The 12,309-nt window shown below is 31.3% G+C and overlaps 1 protein-coding gene across 6 annotated transcripts; it reads right to left on the bottom strand.

Annotated features, from left to right (window-relative positions):
* Window positions 1–403: 403 nt before the first annotated feature.
* On the bottom strand, window positions 404–12,035 carry LOC148599317 (uncharacterized). Of its 6 annotated transcripts, none has more exons than XM_088557434.1 (11): window positions 11,667–12,032; window positions 8,348–8,433; window positions 7,690–7,952; window positions 7,033–7,302; window positions 6,140–6,466; window positions 4,655–4,741; window positions 4,262–4,289; window positions 3,313–3,353; window positions 2,095–2,172; window positions 1,442–1,491; window positions 404–808 (listed from the first exon to the last, which is right to left on the bottom strand). In XM_088557434.1, the coding sequence occupies exons 3-11, from the start codon at window positions 7,706–7,708 to the stop codon at window positions 572–574; spliced, it is 1,137 nt and encodes a 378-aa protein (XP_088413560.1). In that variant the 5' UTR covers window positions 7,709–7,952; window positions 8,348–8,433; window positions 11,667–12,032; the 3' UTR covers window positions 404–571. The 6 variants fall into 6 exon arrangements, with proteins under 6 accessions (XP_088413560.1, XP_088413559.1, XP_088413561.1 ...); XM_088557433.1 differs by having other exon boundaries at window positions 8,377–8,433; XM_088557435.1 differs by having other exon boundaries at window positions 8,377–8,429.
* Window positions 12,036–12,309: the final 274 nt, after the last annotated feature.

Raw genomic sequence — 12,309 nt, 5'->3', positions numbered from 1 at the left:
TCATGTAAGTATTTCTGTACATGAAATCACTGATTGATTTTATTGAACATTTTGTCGAAGTCGTAAACCAAAAGAGAACATGGAATAATGTTGAACAAAATATCCTGTTATTATCGAATTTAATGCGAGAAACAGAATATCATAACAACGTAAGTTATAACAACATGAAACAATTTTTTTTCATTTTTGTATTTTACGTCAAAGTTAAATCAAAATTATGATGCGATCTTCTGTTAAACTTACGTTTGGATATTGCCACGATATTTCTATCTTCAATCAAAACCCTTAAAGGGTCATCAAATCATCTATTCTTGCGAAACAAAAACCAATTATCTATTTTATTAAGTATGGTTTAGTTTTTTTTTAAATAGATAAACTGTTTTTATGTGACAAAAAAATGCACTTAAATCATAAAACTTTACTTTGTAATAAGTAATTAACATATTTATATATAACATACAAAGTATCAATTTCAGCACAACTGACGAAACAATAACAGAAAAACGAGCTTCTCTAAGTATAGAGTATTTTGAAATCCTTGACATCTGTACACTACGAAATCCTGCATTGATCACGCTGGGTAGTTTTCATCACGCTTTGTCATCATATTAGCAATTTCATCGAGCGACATAAAGTCATCAGAATTGTTTTCAATTACTTCCTCGTCTTCAGAACTTGATGATGATAATGGTGGCCCCACCATAAATTGGTCAATATCAGAATAGTTTGTTCTATCTTCTCCGTGAATCATAAACCGCTGTCCGGTCTCGGTAAATTCTAACTCAACATAAGTTAAATTTGGATTCGGCTAATAAAATACAAATGTATCCTCATATTGTCTCAATTTTTTTTAAAGTTTATGTTTACCTTTTTACATTTACATTTGTACATTGGAAATTTTGACAAAACAAAACACACAATAATTTTGGAACATCTTTTAAAATCTTCTGAATCGTGGATGGTAATCTACCCTTTCATAAACCTTCTGGATCCACCTATGCATGAGACAATGTCCCTAACTTTCAATATATTCAGCAACCATCTAAATATGGACTTCTTGGTGTTGTCATTTTGTTTACATTAAGTTTAAATAAAAAATGCATACGTCTGGGTTACAATCTAACTTGTGTAAATTAGAAATATTACACCATTTTCAAATAAAAAAAAAACAAATACGTGCAAATCAACAAAAGTAATTAAACAACTCAGACTCAGACTCTACTAAAAACTGGGAGTATCGACCAGGTGCACTGGTGGGAAAAGCGACGTCTGCTCGAAACATTCGCCGAATTGTTCATAAAAAATCAAGTTCATGGTAGACGAAAGAGTTAAAACGTAATATCTGGGTGGCCAATAATGGGATGTTTCTTGTGTTTTTTTATTCATGAAATTTATAAATTATTGATATCAATTCAATTTTATGAATATATTAAAATAATACCCTTGAATTCACGTCCTGGTTGTCTTCATTTCCAGTAGGGTTAAGAACTCCTAAAATTAAACAAAAAGAAATAAAAGACAAAACACATCATGTCAACGAAGGTGTACAAATGTGTATGTCCTGCTATGGTTATGAGGCCAAAAGAAATTTCTGTGATTTGCATTCTGTGGTTTTGTCACATTACAAATAGAATGTTGAAGCTAGTGGTAAACCAGGTTAAATTAAGTTATCATGTTTGCAATTATCGAAATGTAAGTCTTCCTCGCTACGTCACCATGAAATCATGAAACAATAGACTGTCCTAATTGCGTAGAATCAAAAGACTGATACGTTCGTTTGTACCTGCATTTAATCATATTATTCTTTTGAAGTGATTTTAAAAACAAAATCGAAGATTTTTTTATTTCACAACAAACAGTACACCAATATCAGAATATTTCATCTATTATCTGTTGTGGTAATCGTTCCAATCACCAAACTATATCCGTTTCCCCTTTGTCCTATTTTCCTTTAAATGGTTGGATTACCAAATTGAGAAACTATGATAAAAAAAAACGTCATTATTTCAACATTGATAAAATTATTTTATTAACGGGTAGCACGATTGTGTTGTTTGTATTATCGTCTGTGTACAAGAAATACTGTCAACAAACCTGGTTCTAGTGATAGCCTTGGTAGGGAATCATTGGTGTCGTTTACTTGGTTTTCAACAACTACATTATCTAATGGATCTATATGAAATGTTAGAAAAAAAATATTTGGTTGGTGTGTGTACTAAATTTGAGAGAATATCAAAGGTGAGGATAACAATTGACTACCATAATTAATTGTTATTTGTTACCTTCTGCAAAACATGTATTTATCAAACTATACCAAAAATACCACAGGTATCTTTTTTAAATATAAAATACGACGACAGGAACTATATTTGTTATTCAATGTACAATTGATATAATAGTAGACGAAAAACATTGTTTGAATAATGAGTTCATTCTGAAGTGCAATTTCCTTTGACATACTTATGTATAATTCATAACTGCTTGCGTTGGTCCTCTATGTTGATATTTTTGGTTTCGAGTAATGTTTGGATGACCTTTTTAAATCTTTTTTTTTAAAGTCTTTGGAACATATGTTACTAATGCACATTTAAGTCCCAATAATCGGTCAAAATAGCCGGTTTTCCTCAATTTTACAATACCAGGAAATAAATTACCCATCCTACATGACCAACAAGTGTCTGTGTCAATGTAGAACAATGTTATATATTGATATTTTGAAATAGTTTTGTCTATTTAATCAGAACTCCTGAAGATTTTATTAGTTTAGGCTCTCGCAGACATACAAAAATCATTTTGTACACATTTAACTATGTTTTGCAAAACTACATTTGTCATTACTCATCCAAAAACCATATTAACATTTATAATATGGTCCTGTTGTTGTACTTCATTAAGTCCCAAGCGAAAATGCTGAATGCTAACATTATATTATCATGTTTAAAATTTCAGTCTATTAGGGGACCATGAGCACCCCTACGTGTACCTCAACATATTTCAAAACATGTATATACAAATAAATGCAATTTTGCCATAAATTAAATGCTTCAAAACTAATGAGAATTGCAAGTGTTGCATTACATCATTTTATTGAGCGATAGTTAATACGTTCACGTTATTTTATATTCTCACAGAGAGCAAGGTACCACGTGTGTTTAAATTATGTTTATTTTCAAATATTTTAATGTTGACAAAAAAGAGAGAGAAATATTATGTTTCCTGATCGGAAGTATTTTTTTCCGTTTGAATCACAGCATACCATTAAAACATCTAAATTTATAGGAGACGGATATGACTTTCATTGTATATACTGACCTTGAATTTCTCCAGCTGTAACGTGGTTGGAGCTGCATTTCCTGGTATGAAAGCGTAATGTTTAATGCGTAAAATGTTAACAATGCTACAGAAATATTATATACATTGTTATTTGAAAGACCTATAACAGTCGTTATCTTTGTAATCTTTGAAAACCTAAATGACCTTCCACTATCTTGAAAACTGTAACTGTGATTTTTTTTATGCTGATAACTCAACTATTCATTGTTCTGGTAAAAGAAATAATTATGTACAACACAAAGTTCAGAAAGACTTGAATGAGTAATCAAGGGAACCGAGGTTATAGCGATAATCAAAAGAATGTTATACAGGGACAAAGACCAGACATAGAAAACAGACATACACAACAAATGATGAATTACGAATTTGGTGTTGTGGAAATAAAATGTTTATCACTTGTGGCAAAACCAAGTGAATGGTTATTGGGACTACACAGAAGATCAAAAAAATCAAAAATTGTGCCCCTGAGTTACTGATAAAATCTGAAGCACTAAAAGACGCAGAATGTGATGAAGTCTTAGGAGTCCAAATTGATAAGACGCAGAGCTGGTCGAAACAAGTAAACATTGCATGCTCAAAATTTTCAAGTAGACTTTTTCTAGTATTAAAAAGTATCTAAACTTCGAAATAAGGAAACTGTTTTACTCAGGCTATATTCTCCCAATAATTGACTATTGTAGTTCTATTTGGGGCAATTGTACAAAAGAAAATTTATAACGTGTACTTTGACTACGAAAAAGGGCAGCTAGGCTTATACTTGATGCAGAATTCTGTGCCCAATCGAATTCCCCCCTTTATTTCTTTACGTTGACTAACTGTTGAGAATATAATTATATATCACAAGCGCCTATTTATCTTTACATTTGTGTTTGTTTATTTATGTTTACATTATTAATTAAAGTCGCATATGAAATGATTCTATTCATACCTAGCTATACAGTTCTTGATTTGCTTCTCTGAAAGACACAGATATCAACTATATATTATCTTTAACATATATTTTTTTAAGACTCAGGTGCATTTCCCGCTCCACAAAGGTGTCCGATTTCACAAGCAGGTTCGATTTTTTTTATGACGTCAATTTTTGCCTTGGAAATTGCGAAACATCTTTCATCATACTATTATTTCATTCAGTTGGATATTAATACTAATACAAATTTTGGAAATACCAGTCGTAAATGAATTATGGAACAAAATCCTACATACACTTGTATGTGTTAAATATTAAAAAGTTCTACAGTTTCAAAACACTTTAGCATGATACCATCGTTACCTTGTACTTTTGTTGTTACTTTGTTTATGCAGTTTCATTAAATCTTACCTTTAAAAAGTATCATTATTATACCACATAGAATAAGCAATACACAAATTGCTGTGACTATATACGGATATGACACTTGTGTTTGTTCTGAAATTTAAGAAAAACAAATAATTAGGAATTTCTATCTTTCATCATGTTCACTCTATTGCCTATTGAAAATACTATGAATGCCTTTTGTTTGACTAAGGTTCATACCTCATGGAAACAATATGGACATGTTTGTCTTTAAGTGAAAGTATGTGTAAGAATCAGGCATACTGGGAACAAACAGAAACATGCACGTGCAAACCCCACCGCTCTGACAACATTCTGCCATTCATGGAGGCTTTCTTTATTTGAAAAGACCATTATTTGATCTCTGCATCACTGGATTTGGTCAGAAATTTGTCGTTTGCATGTTCGAAAAAGATGTTTTTGACAGAGTTATCTACCCCTGAAATAATCATTTTATAAACACATAAGTCAAAATATGACCGAAGAAGTAAAATTTAAAATTGAAGAATCATGTCCTGTTATATTATGATGTTTGTAATTAAAAAAGAACTGTCATGGTGGAACAGACCAAATACGTGTAACCAGCGTATAACTGATATGGTGAAACAGAACAAATACATGTACACCAGTGTACAACTGATATGGTGGAGCAGAACAAATACATGTACACCAGCGTATAACTAATATGGTGGAACAGAATAAATGCATGTACACCAGCTTATAACTAATATGTTCAAACATAACAAATACATGTACACTAACGTATAATCTAAATTTAATAAAGTAAATACTCTCATAGATCACCAAAACCTCTTCACCTAATGTAGAAACACATTTTGTACACTGTGAAGAATTACAACAAAGATTATTACATCCACTGTAACAGAACAATAACACTTCTTCAAGGTACAATTACGACACAAAGAGTCATTAAAGACCAACATCTCTTGACTGTGGACAGTGTGGTATCCAAATCAATAAATATTGGACAAGTAAAGCTGTTGTAAGACATTAGTTTTTTTGTGTAGATATCTTTAGCATAGCTTCCAAAGGTATGGGTTTATTCGGCTGAAATATCATCAAAATTTCTAAGGTAATATTAAATTCACGCAACCGACTACGAAATGCTGTTGTAAGCAACCGTTGAAATTCGGCTTGATCATAATCCAAACGTATCTCCCGTTCACAGCGATGTCCTCAATTTTAGGAACAAAAGAAATATGTAAGTTATACAGAACAAAATTATAAAAATACCAAAATTTAGAGAAAAAAAAGATGATAACAAAATGCAACGAATAGTTTTCACAAGTAACGTCTAATATTGTCATAATAGCTATAAAGTTTTAGAAATACATACGCAAAAATGAGAATAAAAATAAAAGCTCGTGTAGAACTAAAAGTGTTACAATAAAAAATCACATTTATTTCGTCTAATGTAAAAGAAAATGTGTTTAACACTTATCAAGAAGTAATTAGTCTAATTAACCTTACCTAGAACCTCCAACTGTATGGTACAGTTTGTAGATCCTCTATTATTCCCAAGTTCAAAGATGTAATTATTTAAACCTTTCTTTTTTAGTGGATCTATTTGTAGTATTACCCGGTAACCTCTTAAAAAGATTTTCTTTTCAAAAACTTTAATTGTAAAGTTTTCATTTTCCGTGTTTAGCTGTCTTGTTTCCAGTTTTCGAAATACAGTTGTATAAACGTTTGTAACAGTCAATGGTAGAATGCTATAAACAAAGACGGTAATTGACGTTGACACACTGTATCGTCCGTACTGTGTCAATTGTGTGTTCGGCAAAATTTCTGGAATACCTTGAAAAAAAAGTATTTATCATTCAAATATAGCATTGATGTCAAAGGACACTATTTACAACATGTTAAACAGCCGACTGTAATCTGGGTCATCTAAGAGTGCGTTGAGAAATTGTGATTTATAATTATTATTTTATTTTTTATTATTATTATTATTATTATTATTATTACTATTTTAAATATTAACCGATTTCAAAAAACAGGAGTTAACACAGTGTAAAATGTAACATTATATATTGTATGTTTACAACAAAAAGTTTTGCATGTTTTAATGAAGCTCGCTCAATTAAACGCGTATATTAATTCAATTTACAGATTACAAGTTAGTAGTAACAAAGTAAATTTCTTGTACTGTAATTTCGATATATAAAATTATCATACATTTTTGAAATTATTGTATAGAAAGCATCGTTAAACATCAGAAAATTCTTCATAAATTGAAATATTTAAATGCACTTCTCAATGACAACAAACTAGAACTGCGCAAAAAGATCGTTGAAAAGATAAAAAAAAAATGATAAAATTAATAGTCTTGAATTTTGGTGGTGTCATAATATAGGACTCACCATGAAACTGCACAGTGACATTGCCGACATTTACGGAATTGCCGTCTAGATTTGATATTCCGTTAGTTGCTTCACAATAGTAAATTCCATTCAGCATATATTTTGTATGAGAAGAATTAAGATCAAGCAATTCTGAACCGTTAAAGGATCTTAGAAAATCTCCCTGTTCTGAGTAGTGTTTCCATGACACAAAGGACGAGTTGTTTGGTTCCCCTCGGGCTTCACAGTATAAGGTGTAATTCCGTTCATACACGTTTATTTTTGGAGAATCTAAAACAAAACTATGTCAAATTCATCTATTTTTATATAAGCACATCGTTCAAATGAAATAGATAAGATTAGTAATGAGATCAGTTAATATGTTTTCATAGGTATTGACATAAGGTGATCACAACCTGTCTGATTTTTTATTGAGACTGCTACTTAACATCTTATTTTCATTAATTATTCTGAATATTGCATAATTGACTCCTTGGATGTTCATTTTGGTTCCTAGTGACATAGTTAATGTTATCGAAACTTGACGAAAATAGGATCCAATGTGTTCCTCGTTCGTGCTTTTGTCTTATATTTATGTCTTTTTTAGTTGATGAATTCTTTTTTATAAAGTCTCATTTCCTTTTGTAAAAAACGAAAAGTGATAAAGATTAACCTTACATAAAACTCGGACTGTCATGATCAATTGTTGTCTTGCTACTTCATTTTCGGCAAAACAAATGTACTTTCCAGCAATATGACGTGACGCCTTTAAATGAAAACTGCACTTGAAGGTATCACAATTCTTCAGAATGGAAGAGTCATTGTCTTTTTAATATAGGTGAGCGATGCAGGAGGGTAACTATCTGCCGAACATTGTAACATGAAGTAACCGCCTTCAATTACCAGATGTGGAGTGGTGGTAAAACGAATATAAGGGTAGTCTGTAAAAAGAAATGTGCTCGTTTTATGACACTTTTTTGCATCAACTGCTTGTTTTTTTTTCTAATTCGTTATGCATAATCATAACTTTAAGGGAATTTTCAATCTTTAAAATATAATTAATTAGAAAATTGTTATGAAACTTGAAAAAAGTAAGTCATTTCTTATAGCTGAACTCAATTTACGCAGCAGGAGCGGAATAAAGGACTGAAGTTTTACAAAATATGATTTGTTTCTGTGCAGAAAGAAAAAAACAATCACCATTCAAGTAAAATTATTCTGAGATTAACGTGATCAAAAACAACAATTTCCGATAACAGCATTTATACTGTGTACTATTTATTTTGATTGTAAGTCTACCGATATTTTTTCAGCACATATAAGGACTTTCAAATACCTTCCCATGTATTATTGCAAAATACATACACCATTTCTTAGTCGTTGCTTCTTTCTCCGCTGTTTTGTGAAAACTTTCAGATCTGCCTACAAGAAAATATAAATCTAATAGAAAAGGCAAAATTTTGAAAACACTGCTACGACTTTATTAATAATCTAGGGAAGGTTTTAAAAAGATAGTATGTTTGCATAATTGTGACATAATTGTTTGAATAAATATTAACACATTCGTATACACCTTTTCCCACGTGATGTTTTTATTTTGATTTGAATAGGACAATAACAGTACTTTTTCTACATTTTCCTGACCTATTACGTTAACGTTAGACTCGCCATACGTGTCCATATTTGACTGTACACTTAAGGTTAGCTATGTCAATTGCAATGTCGCTAGTGAAACTTTGTTTTGTATTTTTTATAGTGAAGGAAAAAGCGAATTAAGTAGAAAGATGTTAGATATGCAATAGTCGTTTGCATTATAAGGTCATAGTGTTTCAACATGGACAGGTACAATGTATCCTTCATTGACGATTGTTATTGTTTGGTAGCATACTTGAGGACGTGGCACGTGGCTAGTGCAACCGAGTATATGTGTAAGTGATTTTTATGGAATATAATATAACTGTTCTAAAACAAAACGTTTAATATCTTTATTCTAAAAAAAATATGAATTGTATGTTGATTCACATTACTGAAATGTATGAAAACATCGTAATGTTACGTGTGTTTGTTTACATTGTCAAGGTGGACACACACCCAAGACACACAAGCCACGCACAATAAGTCGCGTACTGCTTACATAGTAAATCGAAAATTGAAATCGTGGTGTCGAAGCCTGTTAAGGACGTCATATCAGAATACTAAATAACACTTCCACTTTCCACGCAACTATTTATTCCATCATTTCAAAAAGGTGTAATAGAATTCCCGTATTGTTTTCACTATTGCGTCTTTGCAAAATGAGATAAAAAATATTTACACTTATATTTACCCCAATTTTAGTAATGTTTAACATGTTTTATTTCATATGTCGTATAAGATAATATAAGTATATTTCTGTTTGCTATTACCAAAGCATTAACTCGACTTAAACTGGTAAATGTATATCAAATGCAAAGTAAAACAATAATTAAAGGAACCAAGATCATAGCGGCAATCAAACGAATGTAATCCATGGACAAAGAATAAACATGGAAAACAGTTCCTGGTAGAAATTCCTCATACTGTGTAAACAATAATTCCAAATCATTTACCAAATATACAGAATGTTTTCAAACGCTGAAAATTTTGATCTACAACATATTTATTCAGTGTGCTCCTCCACTTGCTGACCTATTCCTTGATTCTTATGATGCTGACTTTATAGATGATCTGATCCGATAGAAAGAACATCGTTACGCTAGATCTTTTAATCTCATTTTTCGCTTTATAGATGACGTATTATCGTTAAACATACCTAGTTTTGGGCATTTGATACATTGCAGCTACCCCCAAAGACTTGAGACAAAGGATAGGATACTCCAGACACTATGAAGTCAGCCTCGTGTCTTAATATACACTTAGAAATCGACGGTAAAGGAAAACTATTGACAAAACTATACGAATAACATGACGACTTTTTATTCAGAATTGTCAAATTTCCTTTCACCGGTGGCAATATCCCTTCAGCAACTGCGTATGGAGTTTTCATATTACAACTCATACGTCATGCCAGAGCTTGCCGTAACTACGCAAACTTTTTATATTACGCTAGACTTCTTACAATTAGGCTTCTGGAACAGGGTTATGTAGGTACAAGGTTGGAGTCATCACTACAGAAGTTTTAAGGTCGTCATCTTGAACTCGTGGATCGTTACATTGTACGATGTATTCATTTGAACAATGAAAACTGATTTGTTACTATGTCAAGGTTTTCCTCTTCTCTTTTCTCAATCTTGGATTTTTTATGAACAACTCGGCTGCTGTTTCTAGAAAGGCAGAGGACGCTAACCCTACCGGTGCACCATGCTCCAAGGTTTTTGTTGAGTGTGAGTTTGATTTTGTTGCTTTGTATGTATTATTTTAGTTGCTTTTGTGTATTTTTACTTGTTTGTCTTTTTCCCATGTCTGGTCTTTGTTCCTGGATTACATTCTCTTAACTTCCGCAAGAATCTCGATTGCCTTGATTACTCTTGGTTACACAATTTAGTGACACATTTGTATTATCGTCGTACCATTTCGAAAAATCATTGTGACGTCATATTTTTCAATATTCGCAATGGTATGAAACTTTAAGATGTCATTCGTCCTCGGAATTCATAGTGGAATTTGAAAGAGTAATCAAGGGAACCAAGATTTTAGCGGTGATCAAAAGAATTTAATCCAGGGACAAAGACCAGACATGGAAAATAGATATACACAACAAAGAACATAAAGTAACTAAAATCATACATACAAAATAACAAAAGCAAATGAGCAACTCAGATTCCATTAAACACAGGGAACATGGACCAGATGCACCGGTAGTAAGCGTACTCTAGAAACATCCGCCGAGTTGCTCATAAAATGTCAAGTCCGGGGTAGACAAACGAGGAAAGGAAAACTATAACTGTTGAATAAATCAGTTTTGAAAATTACTTTTTTTTAACATGTAGAGTAATGGAATGGTTAAGAAGCCCTAAATCAAATACAATATTGACATTTATTTTATGTTATGACTTGTTTACACCGATTAACAAAATACCGAGTGGTCAATGTGGTCTTTTTCACACAGCCAAAAGAGTCATACATAAACATCATTTGTGACTCGATTTATATGAATATCATATCGGCTTTTGCATTTCACTATCACATGTTTGTGAAAAAAATAAAAATCATGTGACGATTATTAGATTATTAAATGTAAACAACAATTAATATTGTTCACATTTTGTTTGAAAAAGTTTGACCCAAATAAAACTTGAAAGCTGTAATTTTGCATATACAGGTAACAATTCAAATTTATTTCAATTTTAATCAATAATACTACAATTCATTTTGATTATATTTTGCATGAATGTATTTGGCTGTATAAACCCGTTAAAGGAGATCGCTCATTTCCTATAGTACTGTCCTTTGTATGAGGATGCGGCCCCTGCATGAAGTGAAAAAAGTTTTGAAAAAAAAACCAAACAAATTTTGAAAGTCCAATAATTATTAATAAAATCTTGTTTGAAATTTTGAAAGAGGGGTCAATTCCTCCAAAAGCGCCATTCAACAACAGCCATGTATTATTTCCTTAAATGTTTTCATATCATATGTTTATAAAGTAACACAAATTTATAGAATTTATTGATACTCACAGATAGAACGTACAACAATTAATGTTAAGCAGATCAGCTTCTCAATCATAACTGGTAATTGACAAATATAAATCCAATCTTTCTGAGAAAATATCTTTACAAATCAATGATTTTGCATATTATTCAAAGTTAATGTTTGAAGTGCCTTTTAACTAAATGTGCGTAATACACGTCATGTGATACTTCCTCATATCGATAATCTGTACTTTTACAATTTAGAAATTCGAACATGAACAGTGATATACAAATGACGTAAACACATTGCCTGATTCTTGGCTGACATTTTTTACAATAATCACACAGAAAAACTCCTGTAAAGGTATTTAAACATAGACGTTTAATTGAATAACTGAATTAATATACATGTAATGCAATGCCACAAACAAAATTCAAGTTTGAAACAAGGAAACATTATTAGTAAAACATAGAAATAACAAGTCAACTGTAACTCAAAATAGAAAACAATTGTCCGTTGAAAGAGGAAACAACATATTTGACAAATTTGTCAAAATCTCTCTATTTCCTCTGAACGTTTATTTATTTATTTATTTATTTATTTTTATGAAAAACGTCAGTTCTCAACAACATACAGCTAGCTACTCAATGTAAACACATTCCACACATAAGTTGTGCATGAAAGTAT

The sequence above is a fragment of the Perna viridis genome, chromosome 13 (assembly GCF_037379345.1).
Source record: "Perna viridis isolate PV_CMFRI_1.1 ecotype Kerala chromosome 13, ASM3737934v1, whole genome shotgun sequence".
Lineage (NCBI taxonomy): Eukaryota > Metazoa > Mollusca > Bivalvia > Mytilida > Mytilidae > Perna > Perna viridis.
This window is presented reverse-complemented; position numbering and strand designations above follow the sequence as displayed.